Source organism: Pholcus phalangioides, unplaced genomic scaffold, assembly GCF_987345545.1.
Source record: "Pholcus phalangioides strain wild (caught in Gottingen) unplaced genomic scaffold, Ppha-v1.0 ptg000015l_1, whole genome shotgun sequence".
NCBI classification, from domain to species: Eukaryota; Metazoa; Arthropoda; class Arachnida; order Araneae; family Pholcidae; genus Pholcus; species Pholcus phalangioides.
In genome coordinates, this window is record NW_028301608.1 from 105,081,070 (window position 1) to 105,105,831 (window position 24,762).

The window sequence follows — 24,762 nt, forward strand, 5'->3', positions numbered from 1 at the left end:
GTGGTTTACATATATGTATTGGTATTCTTATTGATAAAATTTAGACATTTAAGTTATATATCCCATATTCAACTTGTAAATTTTGCAAGTAAAAGATCAGTACGATTAGATTTCAAATTTTCACTTCTGACTCTTAATTTTCATAAACTAGTCTTCTTTTAATTAACAAAAAAGTAGATAGATAACATTCTTTTTCCATTTCCATAAGATAACATCACCCCCAGCTCAGTCAGACATTTAAAATCAAGACAGATTTAAGTAAATTTTATTATTTTTTTGTATATAAGTAGCATACACAGTGATTTTTTAATAGTAATTTCATTTTTAATTGTTATTAAAAACATGTGGGTGTTAATACCTCACATATCTGAGGAAACTTTAGCTAAAAAAATTTCATTCGATTTGGAATTTTTTCGTAATTTTTTTTTGCAGGCTAAAATGACAGAAATTGTGCACTCTGGGATGGATATCTAAAATTTTATATGAAAGATTGCACGTAAAAACTGGCACATCTAAGAATACATATATTTTCAATGCAAATAACAATTTCCAATCCATCAGCACAAACACATATATTTTTCTTAAAATCTACTCCTTCAAGAGTGTAGGATAAAGACAATGTCAGAATTACAATTCTTTGTTTCTTTATGCATCCATTTCTAAGTCAATTGTTTTCTTAAAATCTTTACCAGAATGGATACCATTCCTTCAATAAGTTCATAGCAAAAGACAAATGAAACATTTGAATGCATGATTTTGGAAGAACTGAATATCTGAAATTTATTTTGAATTAATATGACCTTATCGCAACTGGAAAACAGTGTATATATATATACAGATTCATTACACCCAAACCTTTATCGAGTAAATTTGTTGCAATCTGAGCTTGTTCACCAATTTACCTCATCATGTCCTTTAGTTTTGTTCAAGTATCTGATAAGTTTTAACCATAACTTTCTAATAAACAATTTTTTTCACGAATTAATTTTGTGTTTAACAACATTTGCTCTCTTAGTTATATTAATAGCTTGATTAAGTCATAATTGTAAATGGTAGAGTTAAGCTTTACCTTACACAATATCCTAAAATAATCAAAAGTGATTTTCAAACATTAGAGCAAGCAAAATAGTAGGATATCCATCTTGCATATGCAAGTTGAACAGATTCTGATGTAAGGCAAAAATAACTCACAAACAGGTGTAACAGTGACAACTTGTTGTAATTATATTGCCTGAAATGAATATTAATAATACAGGTTGTCCCAAAAACTTTTTTTTTTCAAACCGCGCACAACTCAGGTCTATCGCCATAGGCAATTTACTACCTAGTGAGTTGTGCCAGAAGTGTAAGTGTGTGTACCTAACAGTCTGAGTGCGTATCTAGTGTTGTGTGTGATTTTTCAATGCTGCAATCTATATCTCAGAAGTGAAGTGAGTGATGTGTAGTGACTGAATATTTGTATGTTTGTAGGCCTGTTGCTCTCTGTGGCAAGACTTTTTAACGGGGAGATTGGCTGGCATTTGTGCCTCGAAGTTGGGAACCACATAGGAATTAAAATAATCTGCATCCTAGTAAGACAAATGAAATAAATTTTAAAACACTGAATGAATTGCTTAATGTGGGTGGCTCAATCAGAGGAGTGTCAGAAAATTCATGTGAGAGAGTTATTATCAGCATGGTGTTTTTTTCCAGAACAGTGTTGTTGCTACATTATCAAAGTTTATTTTTCAACCAATAAATAGTTTAAAGAAGTGAGAACAGTGTTTCATGAGAAGTTTGGTGAACATCGCATGCTAGATGACTCAGCAATCAACTAAATAATCCATCGGTTTTGTAATGACCACACAATATCCTAAAAGTAGGACTGCAGATGAAAAAGTCTAAACAAACATGATGAAGTATGTTGATGTGTCTCTAGAGGTTAGGGGAAGGGCACTTTGAAAATTTATATATTGTAGTTAAAAAATCTAATAAATACATTTTCGAAATTTGTAACTTTTTATAAAATTTGCCTGTTTTTTGGGACACCCAGTATTATAAATTATTCAATAACTTGCAAGATGTTCACTGGAATAAAATTTGCAAAGATACACAAAAAGTCATGATGGTCACCCACCAAAGATTTGACATCCATAACAATGATGTTTGAAATGTTTAAAGCTGATTAAACAACAGACGACTGACTTATGGAAACCCATTCATGCTCAAGAATACCAAAATTCAAAGATAATTGGCAATAAAAAAACTAATATGCATAGGAACAGAAGTGTGTGTAGCAGTATAACTGTATACAAGTTAAAATAGTGTTAAATACTATAATGATATATGTATGATGTTGAACATAGCTTAATATACTATTATTGTTTAATACATGATGTATAATATTTTTGATTATACATCATACTTCTAGTTATGTTAAATTCCCAGATATTGTCATGGACAAGTTTCTCTCTTCCATTTGTAATGACTTCATAATTCCATCAACTATATAGTTACTATAGTTTTTTTGAAATAATTTAGTAAAAGCTGTTATAATGAAGTAAATTCAAATAAACACTCACTCTGCCATCACCTTGCTATAAAATCAGAAATATCAAGGTTTTAAAGTCTGGAATTCATTATAGTTTTTCAGACCCCAATGGCTTTTTTTAAATTGATCGTGAATTATCAGAATTATCATACAACACTGAACTCTTAATGCTTTATCAAATTCATAAATGTGATAAAACCCTTTGGTTTTATAAATTGATCAACTTGAGAGTATTAATAACTATTTATAGCATATGGCATAGTCATCTCTCATTTAACCACTAAAAAATATCACAAACATTAGGATAATTTTCTCGATCATACAACAGGGAGAAAGCGGGAACATAACTTCCACAAAAAGGAAAAATAAAATCAAAGTAAGTTCTTTCAATGGTGAATAAATTATCCAACTAATTCTAGTATTCACATAAAAATTATAGAAAAAAGAATTTAATTTCAAATTAATGATAAACTGATAAAATTTCCTTTTTTGACATCACAAAGCTTATCTAAAAAAAGACTTGCGATTAACCGAGAATTTTTACATACAAAAAATGTAACCATTATATTCTTAATAGAGCTTTAGTTTGGTTCATAAAATTGAGGTATGAAAACATATCTATAGTACCATTTGTATCACTCAAAATAACCAGGGAAAAAAATTAATGAAACTGATTAAATACATAATCTCATCATTAAAATATTCAATGTTAATAGAATTCTAATTTGAATTTATCTTATACTGCAGTTTGCAGAGATGAGCTCGGAATTCCGTTGGCTGATTCACTTTTATGAACTCCTAATATGTACTTAACGTCGTTCTCGACAGTAGCTTCTAGTTCGGGATCGGAGAATGTGAAACCACACTTTCCTTCCATTGCATAATTCCGATGGCCTTCAGATGGAGATTTGCTCATCTTTGGCATCGATTCTACTCTACAGGAATATGCATTCTGCATTTGGATATCCTCACCGTTTGTGAAACCATTGGTATAAGACTCGTCACTGTTTAGGTCACTGGAAGCTATGTTGCTGTGAGTGCTGCTGGAAGGTGGTAGTGATGACTTGCCATTTGTTTCTGTGAATGCCTGATCTACTCCTCCCTTTTTCTTATCTTTGTTCCTTTCTTTACGAGACTGAGAGGGATTGTTCTTTGACGTGGCAGGGTTTCCACTACTCCCATTAACCATCTGTTTCTTGGATCGACCTGAAATAATGGTCTGTGGAGTGGTATTTGGCTCACTACCATCTTCTTCATTGATTGCTGTTAGCTGATGACCTTCCACTGCCTCTCCATTGGTTTGTATCGGAATGTCATCTACATAAATGAAAAAGAAAAGGAAAAAAGATTGAAATTACACAGAAAGACAAGTTATGATCATCAAGCTTATATTACTGTGAGGAGGAAGGAGCTAAGTTATTTCTTTCATTAATATTGAAATTATTTCTTTCATCAATTCTGGAGACATTTTCTTTCATTGATGCTGAAATTATTACTTTTATTAATGCTGGAATTATATCTCCCATTTATTCTGGAATTATATTTTGCATCAATTCTGGATTTTATTTCATTAATGATGAAATTATTTCTTTCATTGATGCTGGAATTCTTTCTTTCATTGATGCTAGAATTCTTTCTTTCATTGATGCTGGAATTCTTTCATTAATTCTGGAATTATCTTTCATTAACTCTAAAATTGTCTTTTTCATTAATTTTGAAATTATCACTTTCAGCAATGCTGAAATTATCTCACATTTATTTTTTTTAAACTCCTTAAAACTCCTATGGATGGCATAAGAAAATAATGGGGATTACGCGGACATTAAACAAGTTGCACAATCTTCCGATGAATGACGTATAGGACATTGTTATCAACACTGCCAAGGCGGAGACTGCTGATGTCATTCTTCCTCTAGTAATAATATAAGCTCGATGGTTATGATCCAAAATTTGATATTGAAAATTTACATACACATTTTACCTGTCATTGCAACTTGATACATAATATGGATTTCAATGATATGATTCTACAACTCACCTGGAAGCTTTTTTGTACGGAAGGAAGCATTCGTGATTGCTCTAGACACACCACTGATGACATTTGGCGACGAGATTGATACACTTATTCCCATGGGTCCATCACTTGGTTGACCAGATGGATTGAATTTGAGAGAATTTTTTATCGCATTTGTTACCTAGAAGAAAACCACCAACAAAACAAATTACTATAATTTTCTACAATGAAGTTGTAGCTCATTCAGCTTTGAAAGTTGATTTTTGGCTCTTGCAGCAAATTCAAAGAAACAGTCTATTCAATAACTTTTTCCATGAAATTCTGATTACAAATGATTTCAATTGATTCTTTAATGGTTTTTTAATCTAGTTGAAAAATTCAAAATTTTACTGTAGAATAATGTACAGGGTGCATAGGTAACAGCACACACAGCATGTTACTGATGCACCATTAATCCTCGAGGCATACTTCCAATTAGAAAAAAATATACAAAAATATAACATAGTACTCAGAGACATCATACATGTCGGAAGGGGTTGTATAGTTATTACAATAAAAAAAAATTAACATTTCAAACAACAATGTGCCGAAAAAAAAAACCCGAATTAAAAATTTCTTGCCCTGTCTCTCTTGATGCCAAAAGTGAAATATTCATAGAGATATTCAAATTCAAAAAATGGAGAAAAGTTGGGAAAAAACAGAATTAAATACAGGTTAACTGTTCTACCAACTGTCCCGTCAATTGGAAGTATGCATCTAGGATCAACAGTTCACCAGTAAAATGCTGAGCAAGTATGTACCTATGCACCCTGTATAATATCATGTAATATTATGAAATTGTCAAAGAAACTGTCTAAGAAAACTTGAGCAATAACTGAAATACACAACATTAAATTTTGTCTCAATATCATGGTTTTTCTTTAGCTCTCAAATCGAAATTACATGAGGCTTAAAAAGCTGCAGCGTATAAAACTCAATGGCATATCTACAAAAAAAGTTCTCTACAAAATTAATCCTACATTTCCAAAATTTCCTACAAAAAATTACTTTCAAAAAATTATTTTTTTTAGTGCAGCTTATTCAAAGGGTCATTACATGCCTGGGTGACGAGATACTGTTGCAAAAGATAAGCTTATTTATAGGAAAATACAATGCTTTTTAGCATCTAAAATAGTAATTTTAAAATTTTCACAATTGGAATTATGTAATCAATATAATTATAATATAAAAAAGTCAGAATAATTGATAATGATGCAAAAAGTCTATAAATAATACTTTATGACTAATTAATAAAAATTTAAAATTTGGTAACATTTCTTACCAACAATACGTCAGGTAAAATTTCATGGACAGCTCTATTATGTAGCTCTTCCAGAGACTGCAGACCAGCAGAAGCTACTCCATTAAACCTGATACGAAATTGAATTAAAAACCAAACTATTATAAAGAAAAATTCAGAACGTTTGTTTCAAAATGATGGTTTTTAACATTCAGCATCCATGAAAAGATTCATAGCCTTTGCCATATGCAGGGATGGACAAATCGTAAAAAAATCTAGGCACCAGAACAATTTTTTAAGCACCTAAAAATATTTCCCCGAACAAAAAGGTCCAAAATAATGCTTATATTGGCTTTTTCAGGGCATAGTGACTCTATTTCATGGTGGCAGATACGCTGCTATAAATTCCAAACATTTTGTGCTACTCTTAGCCTGCAACTTGCTAACCATACAGAAAATTTTAGGCACCAATACAAATTTTTGAAGTTGAAATGGAAACCTGGCATCTGGGATTTGTTCAACCCTGCTATATGCATACAATTTTGTGATGCATCCTTGATTCAAAGTTCAAAACATGACAGATGCAATATTTTCAGCATCCATTCTACCATAAAAATATCAATAATGGCATGATAAAATTTAATAAATGAACTAAATGGATGTGCAATCTCTTTTAACTGAACTATTCTATTTCAAAGGTTTTAAAGAATACTTCATCCAACCTGATGTTGGGAACAATGTTTCCAATAAGCTTTGTGCATATCTGGCTGCATACGGTTGAAAATGCTTACACATAAAAATATTTTTACTGAGCACTGCAAATCCACCAAATTGTACAAAGTGGAATTTTGCAACATTATCATGTTGAGCAAAGCATCCAGTCCAGCTGGAAAAAGTTTGAGGGAATGTTGAATATAAGTGAATTTATCATGTTAGGTTGGCATACATGCTATGCATACACAGTAATTTGTAATATTGTATGTATGAATGAGCAATTTGCAGATCATGTAATTCCTCATTTGCTCTATATTACTATATTACTGACGAACAGCATTTTGAAATTGTTTCTTAATTAACATAATTTATCTATTTATCTCTTAACAGGTTGACCTTTAGTTTCCAGTTAGGTTAAGTTATACTATGCTTAAAAACAACCTGGAAAAAAAAACATGAGTGATGTGTTTATGGAGCACTCAAAAATTAAAAAAATATATTCACAGAACTTGAGAAAATGAGGTGAACTTACATGGCAAAATACACAGAGTGAACTAGTTCTAACAAGAAAGATGTTGACAACGGTATCCTAGCTATAGGACGAGGATGAGGATTACAATACTGAGTGCTACAGTCATTACTGTAATTAGATCGATTCGTTCTGTTATAACCCTGTTTCACAACCCTGTAAAATAATAATCATGCTAAATCAATACAAAAGCACTTTTAATTATCTTGTACTTCAAAAGAAATCATGCCAAACTCTTTCACTACGTAATGTTTTCCCCTTTCAAAAAATGATTTTTGTAGGTTTTGTTCAAACACACTTATTTAGAAATAAGAGAGGAAACAATAATATAATTCAGTTTTTTTAATCTAACCAGGATTAACATGATACATTTATTGCTATTTTTCCACGAAACCAATTTGCTTAGGAAATATGATTAAATTTTCTGAAGAAGCATCTATCATTATTTCATTACTGTCTATTGCAATGCCCAGTATGGGTCATTATATAAAATAGCTTAAATGCTTAAAACACATTTTTTGCAATGCTAGCTAAGGAATGTGAGAATTTATAATGTAGCCAAAAGAAGAATTATTTAAAAAAAATATATATTGCTACATCGAAACAAAATTAGCATGATATAAAATTGCAAATAAAGCAAAAAAAAAAAAAAATGTTTTATAACTCACTTCGTGCACATTTTACATAAGGACATATGTGAATAAGAAGACATAAACTCTATGTTCTGGTTATAAATACACATCAAAACTGTCATGACCTGCTGTCTGTAATAATAAAAAAAAATTATTATTTATTTGAATACTGATTCCCAAAATATGGAATTTAATTAGATTTTTGCACTTTTGGTGAAAAACTCTGAAAAGTTTTTAATGAAAAAAGAAATGGGAATTTTCAATCTATGAGAAAAGTAAATCAAAAAAATCATGAATAGTAATTGACAAGTATGAATAATTGGGTGTGGTCCACAAGCCACATCATTCTTTGCAACCATATACAGTCAAACCTCTTGGGAGAGCAAAAATATGACTTAGTAAGCGGAGTGACCCGTTAAACGGAGTAAGCCATAGCTGTGGCAATTCCTGCCTGAGGACAATTGGGACTTCCAAAAAGTGACCCGATAAGCGGAGTGACGTGTTAATTGGGTGACGCACTAACGAGGTTTGACTGAATATATATGTTATGTGTTTTTCTTCCCCTAAATGAAAAATATTGCTCAAAAAATTAATGGTGATAAGTTGAACAATTGTGGCAATAGCACAGTTGCTCTCAGATCATTCACAAGCTCTTATCAAAGATCCTTAAAGTAGATTGAATAATGATCATCATCTATATCGTAGAACTCTAATTATTTGAATTGATTTAGGAAAAAAGAAAATAAAGTCAGCAAAATTTGCATTTAAAATTTTCTTATCTTGCACTCATATTTCTAAAGTGGCACAAGTCAAAAATTAAGATTTTAAGGAAATTGTGAAAAACTTTGAAGTTTGGCTTAAGAAAACACAATTACACAACTAATAATTTAGCTCTCTGGCCGACAAAATTTGAAGCAAAATTTAATACAATGTTGATGTTTGATACAAGACTGTTTATCCAATTCTTCCACTGTGACAACTCAAAAATACAGGTTTTTTACTTATGTCACTTTAGAAATTAGTGAGCGATCTGCGAATGAGAAAAAAGAAGTGTGCTAGTGTAGTGATAGCGGTTACACCGACAATGAGTCACCAGTTTTGCCACTTTCAAGCCCTGTTTACATGTGCAAGATTGGGGTTTCAATGTGGGTGGTTTGGTGAATATAACATGCTTAGCAACAAGTAATTCAGTACAAGTACAAAATGTAAACAAAATTATTTTCATAGTTCATTAAGTTACATTATAATATAATATAGTAAAGCAATATTTGTTTTTTTTTTCTAAGAAATAACCTTTTCCGTGAATTATCTAATTATCTGAATGGGTTTCAGTCCCATTTGAGTCTGATAACTGGAGTTCTACCACATTTGTTTTGCGTCTTTTAATAAATAAGTCATTACTAAAGTAACTATTTCAATGATGTTTTCCCTCAGCCTTCCTCTCAGATAAAATAACAAACTGTTAATCAACTAAAAAGAATACACCTTTCTTTATTCAACCTCAACTTTTTATTTTCATTGATACTAAACATGAATGTTTTTTTAATTTAGGGTGCTGCAAAAGATTGATAGATTGCATGATTCAATCATAGAGATGGAGTTTGAAAATTTTTTTCAATGGATTGAAAGTGCACAAATGAATTTACCTGTTACTGGCATTGATTTTTTCAACTTCTGGAAAGGGGCCCATAACATACTTGCGACAGTCAACATACTCAAGGTTACTCAAGGCATCTTCAGTTAACACAGTATGATGGGATAAACTCATGGGCTTAAAAAAAAGACAAAATAGAAAGAAATCATGTAATATAAATACAGATGATTGATAACAGTATGCTTAACAAATGATGGATAACAGTAACAGTATGCAATACCGATTACACAAATAAGATGGAAAGTGGAGGTACACATAACTTCACATTAAATAATTCTTTGTGCTATTTTATATTAAAATAAAAAAGATAAAAGATTTTAAAAATAATATAAATTAAAACATCCTTGAAAAATGAATGATAGTTGCCACATGCCAACAGAAAATAGATTATTTTTTGTAGACCTGCTGGAAGGATACCTTAGTCCCTTGAGGCCACAGAGTGCTAGTATTTTCTATTTTTGTCTTTTGTATCAGATTGTACTAGTAGTGTTATTGACAAAAAATTAAGACTGATACCCTGATGCCATTTATTTACCATATGCAATTTGAACAGATTCTAATTCTAGAAACATATCAATGCACGCACTAGTCATTGCACAACAGAATGAACGTGAAATCATAAGAGGCCACTTGAAACTCAACTTAAATACAGTGATACCAGTGTTGGTAATTAGTTCCAATACTAGCGACATCAGTCGAAAAAGAAGTAAGTCGTAGAGTAAATTTTCCCAACTGAGATAATACCAATCCTTCCTCAGGAAAAGAAAAGGGAGGTAGGTTAATATGCAGTTGTTTTTATTTTTAATTTTTTTGATTCTGTTTTTGTCTTTTTGTACCAGTATTTTCTATTGGTCTTTTCAATGTGACTTTCACTTGGAAATACTTCCATTCTAAGAATGCTATGTCAAATGTTTTGCATTCAATTGAAAATACTTTTCTTTTATGTCAAGATAATGTAAACGCAAGGTCACATAAGTCTGGGTATTACTGTAAAAGTATTTTGAACACATTATAATTGATGTATAATATTCATTAGAAGAAATTGAATAAATGCTATTTAGAGACATGAGGTGAGAATATTCTTGGAGAGAACAAGAATATTCTGAGAATAATCAAGAATACTTATTTTTCTTTCAAATAATGGAAAAATTACTAATTTTACTTGTATTATGGAATACATGAAATATTCAGTTTTAATTGCCTGAAACATTTAAAACCAAAGAATTTTTGGCATAATGACAACTTTTCGTTTAAGGTCATGAAGATTTTGGAAACCTTAAGATTAAAACCTTATAAAAAAAATATTTTAAAATTACATAAATTTTCAGAAATTAGTTCAAAGCAAAGAGTAAAACCAAAGTTGATTGACAAAGAAAGCAATTCTTATAATCACCTAATCACATTCATTTTAAGATGTAGCACTGTCATTTTCTTCAATTGTACATACAGACAGACAGACATGACCGCCCAGAGAATTGTACATACAACTGAATTTTGTGCATGGCTCATATTTCTTTGCAAGTTTTCAATTTCTTGCTTTTAAAGTTTAATATTGTGGGTTACAAACTTCAATATTCCCAGTCTTCGCACAGGGAGAGAGACGGGGGGGGGGGGGGGGTAAGGTGCAGAGAAAATTCTCTGGAAGGACTAGACTACTATTATAAATTACTGGAAAATATTCTTATTGAAAATAATAATAATTACTCTCAAGTTATTTATAGAGATTATTTATTATGATAAATGCAAATATTCTTGAGAGTATTCTCTGGAAGGACTATTATAAATAACTGGAAAATATTCTCCTAAAAATTATTCTTAAGAATTTTAAACCTATAATGCTATCATATAAAACAAACATACCTCGTGATAAATAGAAGGCTTACATACAGATGGTATGCGGAAGGATAGTGTAATAGGTTTTCCTGATGATGAATCTATCACCTCCTGAAAATTAATGTTTTTTTTAAGAAAAAATGTACACAAATATACATACAAAGAATCTAGTGATAAATCAAGAAGCAAATACAGATCACTTACCCAATTATAAATTCCCAACAACAACACTTCAATGCTTCTAACATTCTATGAGGATGAGAAAGAAAACCATAATATGAAAACCTGAATAAGTAAAAAGCATTAAATGAAGAAAATTATCATTTGCAAAATTTCATAGGAGGCACACAAAATTAAATGCATACCTTTCTATTACCCTTGGCAACATGGCTGAGATAGATGCCGATAAGGCAAGGTATGTACTGCCTGGTGAAACGCTGGAAATTCTCTTCTTTTGAGCGATAGAAACTAAACAACTGTTCACATACTGGCTCTAGGAACTGATTGTAGAAAAATAGAAGTCAGATAGAACATCATTATAATAGATATAGCTACAATTAACAAAAATGAATAGTAAAAGCATTTTTGAGCAAGCAACTGTGTATTACCACTGATATACTGTAGTCAAATGTCTTGTTTAAGTGAGCTTACTCAAGATTCTACTTTAAAAACAATTTATCGCAATGACTTGATACACAAGAACTAATGCATTAAAAAATAGAGCTATACTAAGATTCCCTTAGTATTAACCCTTCAACTGCTCCCATCATGAATAGATGATGAGCTTGATAGGCAGATGAATCACTCATTGATGATTTGCATTACAGAAAAAAAAACTGTTTTGCCTGCGCAAACATAAAGGTAAATTTCTGCAGTTTAAAAGTTGACATTTTTAGCAGAATATTTTGAGCTCCTGGAGCTTCATGAAATATTTTTCTTTCCTTTCATCGATATTTTCAATCATTTTACTCAATTTCTCATCTTGTGTCTGCACATTACTAAATTGAGACCAAAGCGTTAAACATTTGTCACAATGATAACAGTTTTGAATAATTGATTAGAAGAAAACAAACACTGAGAAGATCTACAGTAGGTAAGATACTATATAGTAAACAAACAAATACAAATACAAAAACAACGCCACAACAGGCAAAATGCCCAACGAGGTGGCTGATAAAAAGATGCCCATAAAAATATGGATGTCATATATTTCAAAAATACAGCAACCCAATTAAAAATGCAATTAACACACAGTAAACCCCAATAGATACAAAGGAGTATCCACAAAATTTTACATTGCAGTTTTTTTTTGCAACAGAAAAAAACCTATAAATATTATACTACAGCTTTACTAAGGTTAAAGGTAATAATAAAACAAAAGACTTACATTAGCTTCAAATGCATTAATGCACTTTATACTGCAAATTTTTTGTTTTTGATGAAAGTCTTCATAATTAATGTTGCAACTATTACAATCAGATAATCAGAAATGAAATATATTCATTTTACATTATCTGGGTACAAAGTAGAAAATGTCAGTGACAAAACAGGGGTCTGTCCAGCCAAAATTTGGGTCCATTTTCTGGACCCTTCACAAAATTCCAGATCTGGAAAACGGACCCTTAACAAAATTCCATATCCGAAAAACCGATCCTTCACAAAATAAAAATGAATGGCAATTATAAATTTGTCATTTTATTTCTTTTGCGATAGATTAACTAGATTATTTTGCTTCCCACAAAATTACTTATTTTCAAAAAATTAATGACCCTTTTCACAAAAATAAGATTTTTTTTTACAAAACCAGGACCCTACAAAAGTCTGGACAGACCCCTGCAAAAGAACTTACACTGTTTTACACAGAGATTCTTAATTTTACCTTTGTGTGATATCCTAACATTTTTCATGCCAATCAGGTTTTAAATTTTTTTTCTTTTGTGAGGGAAAGTACAATAGAAATCTTTGACACCCACACAAAGCTAGATTCCGTGGGGAAACCCATGCTTATGTCAAAGTCAACAATTACTTAAAAATTTGGTCTCAACACCTATAAATCCTTTTCAGGTTCTGTACATTGCAGCAGTTTTGCTGCCCGATTCGGTCCAAGGTCTAAAGTTATGGGTTTTATTGTTCATGCTGGGGAGGAGGAAGAAAAAAAAGGTGGTAGACATAATGATAAATCTGAGCAAATTTTGTAACAACCCTAACTCCTAAAAAATGCCTGAGTAGCACAGTGGTAAGATGCCTGTCTTCCACTATGAAGGTTAACGTCAAGGTTCATGGGTTCGAATCTGGATAAAGAACATTAGAAACAGTTCTTTACCTACCCAGCCTGGGTGACCACCGATAGAATGTGTCTTCATTTCCCACCTAACTCCACTGGTTGAAAATTGCAGTGTTGCGATATATGACCAGAGTTGGTGTGAAGTAAATACTCCTTCTCAATGTGCCTCCTCTCCCAGGGGTGGCATCATCTGCTTTGGGAAACCCTGCACTAGGAAAGTTCATACACCGTGAAATGCAGATCAAATTAAGTATTCTTCTAAACTGTGAAGCAAATGATTAAGTTGGATAAGTCATGACATTACAAAACTTATGAGAAGGCATATATCCATAGAAAAGATGCTAATGCAAAATCAATCACCTCTTGATGATGACGTTTCTCTTCCAAGACAGAGAATATCGCTTGAATCAGGTCATTGTTCTGCACGATGGTGCTACTGAAACTCGGAGTCTCAACTTCATCCAAAGACTGAAACATCAAATGCCATGCAGGAACACATATTAAGACAAATTAGACTCAGAAACATTACAAAGTATAATGTACAACAAAGAAAAGATTATAATGCTCAGTAATAAGCTCAAGCTTAGTATGTTTATAAAAAAAAAAATTGTGGGCATAAAAAGTGAAAATTGGCAATTCTACCTCACTGCCAAAACGTTCACACAGGAAATTTTCTCCTCCTGGAAAAACTACAAAATCTATCGAATTACCACTGTCAAAAAAAAGTTCCATGGCATTTTTTGATTAATATAAAAAGAAAAAAAATGTGTTATTCATTACTCAGGGCTCCCACTCATAAAATTAGAAACAGCAGGATGCCCCTTCCCCCTAGACAACATAAACATTATATAATTTTGAAAAATCCCTTAAAATGTTTTTCCAAATTTTTTAAAAATGGGAAACTGGTTAAACATTGAAAAAGGCATTCTATCATCAACCCTTTAACCCTTTTTAATATTTATACTGAGATCTTTAGAGAAATACTCAAGAACATTGCCGGTATTAAAGTAAGAGGGGAAAATATAAGTAACATAAGATATGCAGATGACACAGTAATACTAACTACAAAAAAGTCATAAATGAATAGAGCAATAGAATCCATTAACAGAGTAGGAAAAGATTTTGGCATCACAAAATAAATGCAAAGAAAACAAAAATTATGATTAATGAAAAAGAATGAAATAATTTTACTTTCGAAGATAGAATCATCGAAACAGTAGACAAATTCAATTACCTAAGAAGTTACATTACAAACAATGAAAGAAGCACTTTGGAAGTAAGAAGTAGAATTCAGCTTGTTAAAGATTCCTTTTTGGAAACGTACAGAATTCTTGAGGAACCTAAAAATGAAATTAAAAATGAGGTTCCTTAGATGCTTTGTATGGCCGGTCCTACTGTATACATGTGAAACCTGGACATGGAATAAGGAAATCAAAAGAAAGATCAACTCATTTGTTGATTCCTGCTACAGACAGAAGGATGTTTAAAATAAAGTGGACTGACAAAATCACCAACGAAGAAGTCAGGAGGAGAACTGGAAATCTTCACACTCTAATGAGAAATGCTGTCGTGAGGAAATGGAAGCATGCTGGACACATCCTAAGAGGGTCTGCACGAGAGGACACAACAATGATATTAGAAGGATACATGAGAGGATTCAAGAAAAACAGGAAGACCAAGAAGAATGTGGACAGAGAATCTGAAGGAGTAGAGTGGACAACAGTATCATTTGTTAGACAAGCTCAAAATTGAGTGGGATGAAGAACCCCAATTGCCAACTTTTGAATCGGAGACAGCACCTTATGTTAATAAGATTGACTCAAGCCAAAGCAAAATGATAGAAATGACATAGTAACAAAAACAATTTTTGGCCAAAACAGTGTACTAGTAACCACAGATAATTCTTTTATGTCTTTCTTCACAATATGAATTACTATTTTTTTTTTGGAGTCTTCCACAGTCCAGTCTGCCAACTCTCTTCGACAATGCATGACAAATTATGAAGACATGCAAGTTGTTGTCCCTTCTTTTTTTAAAAGGGATTTGTTTACACATTACTGTTCACAATGCCAGTGTCATAGTTTTTGATAAATAAAGCACTTCAATTTCTAGCTCTTTGCTGAGCATTGTAAATACTGTTTATGTCTATGCATACCCTAAAAATACAGAAGACAATTAATTTGCTACTGGGTAGCATCAGAATCATCAAACCTAAACTAGGCCCATGTATCCAAACGCTTTGTTATGCAAACTGTTGTTTCACGTGCACACAAAATGTGCACCAAAATTTTGAATGATGAATGTTAGTTGCTGTCTAAGATCATGAAGTAGTAAATACAATTTTTTTCCATCCAGACAGAAGTTATCAATGACTACTATACTAGTTAAACCCTCAAACTAAGCAAAAGAAAAATTAATAAACAAAATGGTCTGCATACAACTCCCGTAAAATGATAATTTTTTCTTTAGCAGAATCATTAATTGCTATCTACTACATTTGTATTATTTGGCAACATATCAATGGTTTCTTTAATTAAAATCAATTACATGAATTTTGTTGATAGGATTTGCTAAAAAACTAGAAAGTTAGGCATTCTACCAAAAAGTAGGACAAGTGGGAGCCCTGCATTACTCCTGTTCTGAGTAACCCACTGTTTGGTTTGTAGATGCATATATGAACTGTTAAAAATAGCTGCTAAACAGTTAGAAAGTGTCAGAATTAATCCCATTCTTGTGTGTTAAGCATTATTGCCAAAGCATTGGCAAAGATATGGGGTGGGGCATCAGACCTTCAAGTCTATCTACAGTGACGTCAGAGCTAAGGATGATGTAGGTCTTCGAGCACCCATACAATTGTATAGAACAGGTTCGAGCACCTCCAGAATTAAATTATAAGTGACAATTCCTCGCATATAGCTCAATCTGAGCACATACAGATCTGAAACACTTTAGATGCTATGCCTATGTTCATCTATGTGCCAAAGGTAAAAGTTGATGCTACCAGTTTGATTCTGAAACAAAGAGTGGAAGTGTAGAATGATGAGACTGTCAATGTTTGCTGAGGGCAAACACACACCTACCTGTGGTGCATCAGCGCCCTCAGCAAATACTCACAAGAAAAAAAACATGATTAAAATGCATGTTGCATATTTTTCCTGAGAGGTTACAATGGAAATAAATATCTTTGAAATCTTTGCAATTCGAAATTTGTAAAAAAATAATTTTTAAAAATTTCAATTCTTCATTAATATACACAGCAGATAGATGCTAGTGGAAAAATCTGTTTTCTATGAAAACATTACAAACCACCCTTCCCTCAATACATTTCTTATGATTTAATTATTACAGAATGAAATTTTCACATGCAAATTATATTCCACAGATTATAATATTGTACAATGAATATCTGAAGGTCAAATGAATAAACCCAAACCTTCACACTGACATGCTGAAATTTTTTCTTCAAGTAATTTGGGCACACCAACCCTATTCATGAGTATCTAGGTCATGCTCAACCTGTGGCCCTTTGAGTCATCTGATGTGGCCCATGATCTCACATCTAATTTTGTAAAATTTGTAAATTGTAAAATTAAATGTAAAAAAAAAATGTAAATTTTGTAAAAATGAAATAAGCAGCAGCACATTTTTACAGATCACTTGAATGACCCACGGCACAGTTCCTGAGCACTTAGTGGGACTGCAACACATTTCCAAATCATTCACGTGATCCATGGCACATATGCAGATCACTTAAGTGTCCCATGACACATTTCCAGGTCACTTAAGTGATCCGTAGTACTTTTAAAAATCACTCAAGTGACCAGCAACATATTTACATATCACTTAAGTGCCACACAGTGCATTTCCACATAGTTACAGTCATGGAGGTATCTGTGACAGTGCTAGTTCATTCAAGTGACCCAGTCTCAGAAAACTCGAGTTACCCCCACGTCAAAGTTCTTGAGCACTCATGCACTACATTTAAAGTTCACTTAAAGAGCCAGTGATATGTTTTTAAATCAATGAAGTGGCCCACATTCCCCCTAAAGGCTGAGCACCCTTGATTTTGGTAGTGGTTCTTATTGCACAACATAACATGGCCCCCCATATACTTCTGTATCAGTCCATGAATATTCGTCCAAAAATAAAGTATCCCTCCTTTACCATAGCCTCTATATTCATTCAACCTGTTCCTGTGTGGTTTTTGGTCTGGAATGGAAAGATTGCTGAAAGGGAACAGCGATAAATATATTACAGTAATCCAAATTGCCGTGACTCATGTGATAAAGAACCTCAAAGCGTTCTCTTCTTGCTCCCATGTCCTCTAGAAATGGTGGCAGCTGAACATACGCAACCGAGGGGGCCTATTTTGATGAAACCAGGGCTTAACAAATCCCAGGTAGCAGGTCACCATGGCAGTTATAAAATCTATATTGGTGCCTAAATTTTTCTGTATGTGATTATTAAATTAGAGTGAATGACATAAAATTTTCTGATTTCATGACAGCGTGCCTTTCAACATAGGAAAAGTATATAAAGTCCCAGAGAAGTCGAAAAATATTATTTAGGACTGTTTTTCTAGAGATTAAAATCATTCTTGGGGCTCCTGAAAAATTTAACAGGAAATAAAAAAAATTTTTTGATTTGTTAAGCTCTGGACAAGACTCACGAGTATCAGTTAAGTTGATAACTATGTTGAATGAAATATTTTCATGAGACTAATCCTAGAACTTTAGAACTTATAATACAAAGGTTATGCATAGAACGCAGTAGACCACAAAAGAATATAAAACATCCAAAACTGGTTTGGAATTTTCTTTCATGCCAAAAACTATTATTATTAATAAGCATTACCTTGTACTCATTGATCCAATCTCGGACAACTGTCTCGGCCATTACAAATCATGTGCAGCATTGTCAAGACAAAGAACTACATCAATGCATGACTGAAATCAAAACATGAAAAGATTACATAACTAAGTTCAATGATAAAATTTAACATGTAATGTAAAGTGATCGTTCAAAATTAAAAATCTAAGAGGTAATAATTTCAATATTTTGTCTTAAATATGTTCTAAGCATTAAAAAAAAGGGCAAATTTCACTATTTGTAAGTATCATCATACAAAAATAGAGACTATTTCAACATTGAAAATGCACAATAACTCAAAAACAGGTCATTACTTCGTCTCATCAACTATTATTTAATGCACATTATTTGGCCACTTATTTCTATAATTCAAAGAAAGACTTTTTCCTGTATGTTATCACAAAGTGAACTTGGAAAGAAAAGTCATTATGGTCTCTGCTGGGAGTTCCACTTCTAGCAATCTGGGCAAGTGCACTACCATATACACAACTAGTGACTTGACTTGCTTCCCTTATTACATGCATTGCGGCATGATGTACTGATGTACTTAACAGCTTCACTTAACTTCAGAAATAAATCTGTTTCCTTGATATATTGGGCTAAGAAAAAAAATCATCTTACAGTGTGCTATATAATTTTTAAAAATTCTACTGAGGCATGTGTATGAGATGCACATGTATGATTAGTAGTAGTTCTATGTATAATTGTGTTTTAAGCTTCTTTGGCTGTTGCTTTCATTCATATAATATTGAAAAAATATATATTGAAAGAAACTTTTCCCTGAGAGGCGAAATAAATCTGATACATAAGTATTTTTTTTTAGGGTAGGTCATGTGAAAATGATTAGGCTGTAGGTCTTCAAAAATACAGAAATCCTTCCATAAAAAAAACTGGAAACAGCTACTATTGAAGGTTTTTTAGTTGTTCTGCGGATGAGCGGTAATTCACATAGTCTGACCCCATTTTAAACGTTGTCGGTAGCCTGGGTGCCAAATCCTGTGGAGGGGGACCTCACACCAATTCCATTTGTGGCCCCAAGAAATAAAATTGCGGGGAGGACAAATGATGTTATTGAAAAGTCTGTTTCTATAGTGACGCAACTTTCTTAAGCGGAAATTTTGTTTTAGGCGCAAGATGGTGCAGAATTGAAGTTTCTGCGTTTTTGTAGCAAAATGTAGTAAACAGCCAGAAATTGTAGCAAAATGTAGGAAACATCAGGAATTGTAGCAGCTTGTAGCAATTGTCACAGATTTTCCACCCCTGCTTAATCTCATTTGAAGTGAGGGACTCATTTCTCCCTGCGTCTTCTCAGACGATATCCTGTGCATAAGCTCTTGGTGTTGAGTGCAATGGAGATCCATCAGTTTGTCTGTCGATATGTTCCTGCACTACTTGTTGAATGCCGGGCTCATGCACCCCCAGTCCCATGGTCCCTTCCTCAATGCCACAATCTCTTAAGAAATGGTGGCCCTTGTTCATGAGCTCGCCCCTCAAAGTCAAGCTCAATAATGCAATCACCCACAGTTTTCTCCAAGCAGAAGTAAAAAATAAACTTGAAGCACACATATGCATGGTGGTTACAATGCTACATCTAGTTTCGCATTGCAAACAATCATGTTCGTATAGGTGTTCATTTTCCAAGTTATGCACACTGACCGAAGATTGTGGGGGGAAAACCTACAACATTACCCACAATTTCACTGCACGTGTGTGCACGAAAGCAAAAAATCATCAGCTCAATTATGACAACATGAAAATAAATGAGCAAAGCGCAAAATTTTTGCTCATAACACGAATCATTGCTCACTAATTGAATCAAAATTTGTTTGAAATTTTTGCTCATTATGTGAATTGCTTGTTAACTGAACCACTCATGAACCGAAGTTCCACTGTATCTTAAATAATACAGTAGCAGGAATATTTATTCATTTTGCCATGAAGAAAACCATGATTTGTTTCATTTCACATTTGAAAAGGAGGTGTAGTATACAAAAGTGGTAAACACTTTTACAGGGATGCAACATCTAATGGAATTTTATTAATTACTCTATTAATTCTACTTTTTTTGATGACAAATAAATACCAATGATGGTACTAACACCTTGGATTTGTAAAACATCAAGAACGGTATAAATCTGGTGGTGCACTATGATAAGATGGTCTGCCTCCAGATACAACGATAATCCCTATTACAGATTTTCTTTAGTCCACAGAGAGTGTGTCCTTACATCGAGATTCAATTTATTAAAAAAACTACACATTCATAATAGAATTTGAGTTCACACCATTCTTTACATACAATCTATGCCACACCATGTACTGATGGTAAGTACTTATAAGTACCAAGTACCAGTCACAAATTTGCTTTTACTTGAAACATAGGCTGTTATTTTACAAAAATGATGACAAGACCAAAATATGGATCAATAATGAGTATGGGAGGAAATATACTATGCATTCACCTCAACTATTTCCTTAGTATTATGCTTCTGTAAAGTTGCAAGTACAAACTGCTTAAAATGATGACAGCGAAAGTGAACTTTTATTCATAAATCTTCATCATATTTATAAAACCAGTTGTCCTACACTTTTGATATGATCTAGTAATCATGAAGCAGTTATACCGCATTCATACATAAAAATCCCAGCAACGTATGTAAGGGGTGTTACGAGAGTTAAAAGTAAGTGGTAGTTGAAAGTATTATTACAGAACTGATTCGGTAGTTTATTTCAAGACTGATGATGTAAGTCGAGGTAACCTTTTTTTAGGATGAGGCGATTTAGATGCAGTCTGTCATATCATCATCAATTGTTGGTGTCTCCAAGAACGTAGAAAATTTTTTCCATTGCTCCAACATCAAGTAATATAACGTCAATTATGGGTCATGTAGATGTGAAGAAATATTATTCTGTGAGGATTTCCCTATTTCCCTTAAGTTTTTACAATAACGTTGGGAACGAAGAGCATTTATATCAATAGTAACTGTTACCATTTGCTCCTATCTGTGATGCACTTTTAAGGGGGGAAGGACTAGAGGAGATCTCCAGGGAATATGGCTGGAAACTCAACATGAAGTTATTGAAAAATAGCACATGAGAGTTTGAATCAAGCACAAGCAGAGAATCGATACTCACCACGAGTTCAGGTGTTTAATATAATTAAGAAAATTTACCAAGTTGTAAATGTTGGTTGCATTCACTACTTCACTTAGCATCACCTGATGATTGTCAAAGTAGTTCCTTCTTGAAAGAGAGAATTTAGGGCAGAGTTTTCCAAACTTTTAGTTCCATTGGCCCTTTCTACAATTGTTTTTTCCGTCTCATCATCCCCAGCTCAAGTTAGCCCACAGGACCCTATACTGAACCCCAAGCTTCTACCGCTATCCCTGGACCTTTCCATCACCCAATTTGGGAAACACTGATTTAGGGCATTGTTCTTCATAGTGAAATAGAGTTTTGTCTTCGCTACACACAGGGCAGATAGATGAATCTGTATAGCCACAGTTGTGTAGATGTCTCGCTATATATAGGTAAGCATGACCAGTAATGATTCATATAGCCACAATGGCATAAGTTGGGGTATTACAGTATCATCAATTTGTTCCCCCCCCCCCCCCCCACTCCACTTCCCACTTGTATAAGGGGAGTTCAGTGCATTGCTCATCCCTGGGTAAAACCATTATGCCCGTGGCTCTCAAAGTGCCTGCCATAGCTCCTTGGGATGCCACCAACTATTGTCAGGGGGGGGGGGGGCTACTCCAGGATGTGGGAACCATGCCCAGAACAGTTCATGATCATGTGATTGACCAGAGCAGTGTGTGATTATGTGAGTGACCAGAACAGTGACCTGGATAGTGAGGGATCATATCAGTGAGGGACAAAAAGTGAGACAGACTGTGGGCAAGTATAGGAGTGACCTAAAGAGCAAAGAACCAAGTCAGTAAGTGACGAAAAGACTAACCTAGAACGCGTGCAAGCATGTGTGGTACAAAAAACAATATGCACGCATGCGAGTTACCACCACCTCGTTGGGCATTTTGCCTGTTGTGCCGTTGTATTTGTATAACACTGTGCAAGCATGTGAATAATCAAGAGTGACTTAATGAGCAGATCAGTAAGCGACCTAGACAGTGTGGAACAAAGTCAGTGAACAACCAAGAGTGACTAAAAAATGACAAAGGAAAATATTCAAGCATAGGAAGTGAGAGCAACCCAAGAAAAGTGATTTTGAGAGAACAGTCCATTTCTAGAGGAAGTAAGCGAACTATAGCCTAGGGCGGCAAACTTGGAGAATGATGGCCAAGAAAATTAGGCGAGAAGGGCGGCAATATTTATGAAGCCTATAGGTGGCATAACCGTAAATCCGCCTCTTTTGTCCGGGCTATGATCATGACCATATGACCATGCCACATTGGCATTTCAAGGCTTTAATTGGAAAAAAAAAAACACCCACCAATTTCAATTCGTTGAAATCGGGGTTGTATTTGAAAATCAATTATGGAGATTGTTTTGTCTATGTATCACGATGGATAATACAATTTCGTAGACTTACATACGGGGAAAAAACTCACACCACATGCGACACAACATTCAAGAAACATTACAAATACCTCAATACAAATAGAGACATGGCAGTCGATATTTCAAGTAGGCCGTAAGCTTACGGGCCCGAAACTTACCGATTCTCTGGAGTTCAATCACAACACAATCTTCACATCAACAGTCATTTCGGAGGCTTACATAAAAAAAAAAATAAATAAAAATTGAGTACTATATTACAAAACGTAAACACCCCTGGAGCTAGGATTTCCTAGATAACAAACACTATCGCCCTCTCGTGTCTTCTAGGAATACTACGGTTGACCTCCATCGCCGTGTCTTCCAGGAAAAAACTTTTTAGCTCATTTTCTTTTTTTTCTTTTCAAAATTCCGTTGAGGAGATAAGATATTCCTCATTTTTTTTTCTTTTCTTATGAATAATTCTGTCCTCATTTCAGCAATAAGGATAGCTCGATGACAATGATGTCGGGGGGAAAACAATGTACGAGGAAGAGTGGTTTTTTTTTAAAAGGTGAATTTCGCAATTCACGGATTGTTTCGTTTTTTAGTGATGACGTCAACCGCTACAGCCAATAGAATGAGAGCTACAGATCAGATTACTACCTTTACAGATAAGAAAGCTTTTTTTTGATTGGTTCAAATCTGCGAAGTGTTGGAACTAGAATCCCTTTACTAAGGCGACTTGATATGGATAAAAGTGGTATTACGTAAGCAGATTTTCAGCCATTTTTGACCCCCCCTTCCTTGTCAGCGAAACACTGACCCCCCCCCTCCCCCTGTCAGTAAAATTTCGTCAGCAGCTTAGAATATTTCATATCTTCAAAGAGGGGTAGTTGATGACGTAAGCAACCTTCAACTCATGGGCGGAGATACGGGGAAGGATGCCCCCCCCCCCAGCATCAAAGGTGAAGTCGACAGATCTAATGCATATATGTATAGATGAATCGACATCATCATCATCATCTTGCCTTTCCCAGCAATAATGACCGTGCCCCCTCCCCAGACTTCCAAGTCTATCTTCGCCTATGCTTCAAATCCCCCCCCCCCCCGTCATCAAAAGTCAGCAAATCCGAAACCCCCCCCCCCTCCCCCCGATGCTGACGTAATACTTGAATGACCCCTACGCTCTAAAAATATGCACTTAAAAATGCAAAAACAAACATTTACAATACAAAATGTGCACTGGGAATCCAAAAATATGCATTAAATATGCATATGCACTAGAAATCTTTAAAAGTAAAAAATTCCGATATATGTGCAAAAAATGAGAAAATATTCATGAAAAAAAAAAAATCACCATCCAAAAAAAAGCAAATGTATTTTTAAAATTAATCTTTTCTATTTTTTTGGCCATATGTATTCATTTACAAAAAAAAATACCCCTCATATAATGTATATACCACACATATGCAAATAACTCTTCTACATATTTTTTATTCAGGCATTTTCTGCTCAATAACGAAAATACCAGTAACTAAAGAATTTCGACACTACATTCGAATCCCGTTATAGCGAACTCCAAGAGAGACCGGAGAAATCACTTCGTTAAATTGAAATTTCGTTATAAAGGAATTCAATGTTTTTGCATTGTCCTTATGTAAACTTATCTGAAGGATTAGAAAAGTGTTCGTTGAAACGAGAATTTCGCTATAATGGTATTCGTTAAAACGGGATTCGAGTGCATTTCTAAAATAGATTTAACACTTTGACATATCTCTAGAAATACAATAAAACGGTTAATATTCGTAAAATACTTTATAAATATGTATTAATTCACTAAATTTCACCTGCGGGATAAAAACCGACGCTATGAAAATATTGTGAAGAATATGTATTTGAAAAACTATTTATAAAAAAATTAAGT

At 33.5% G+C, this 24,762-nt stretch overlaps 1 protein-coding gene across 1 annotated transcript; it reads right to left on the reverse strand.

Moving 5' to 3' along the window:
* Positions 1-428: 428 nt before the first annotated feature.
* Positions 429-23,199, reverse strand: Hyccin (PI4KA lipid kinase complex subunit hyccin). The gene is made up of 12 exons (XM_089245025.1): positions 23,018-23,199; positions 18,324-18,415; positions 13,830-13,937; positions 11,551-11,685; positions 11,390-11,434; positions 11,213-11,296; positions 9,345-9,469; positions 7,735-7,830; positions 7,070-7,222; positions 5,866-5,953; positions 4,569-4,725; positions 429-3,847 (listed from the first exon to the last, which is right to left on the reverse strand). Exons 2-12 carry the CDS (start codon positions 18,363-18,365, stop codon positions 3,267-3,269), a joined length of 1,614 nt encoding a protein of 537 aa, XP_089101151.1. The 5' UTR covers positions 18,366-18,415; positions 23,018-23,199; the 3' UTR covers positions 429-3,266.
* Positions 23,200-24,762: the final 1,563 nt, after the last annotated feature.

What these genes read in the sequence shown, in the direction of transcription:
- Hyccin (XM_089245025.1), bottom strand. Translation starts at nt 18,365, where the DNA reads ATGGCCGAGACAGTTGTCCGAGATTGGATCAATGAGTACAAG. An exon ending in ATTGGATCAATGAGTACAAG is followed by an intron (nt 13,938 to 18,323) that starts GTAATGCTTATT and finishes TTGATGTTTCAG; the next exon opens with TCTTTGGATGAAGTTGAGAC. An exon ending in AGCCTTCTATTTATCACGAG is followed by an intron (nt 9,470 to 11,212) that starts GTATGTTTGTTT and finishes CTTTTTTTTAAG; the next exon opens with CCCATGAGTTTATCCCATCA.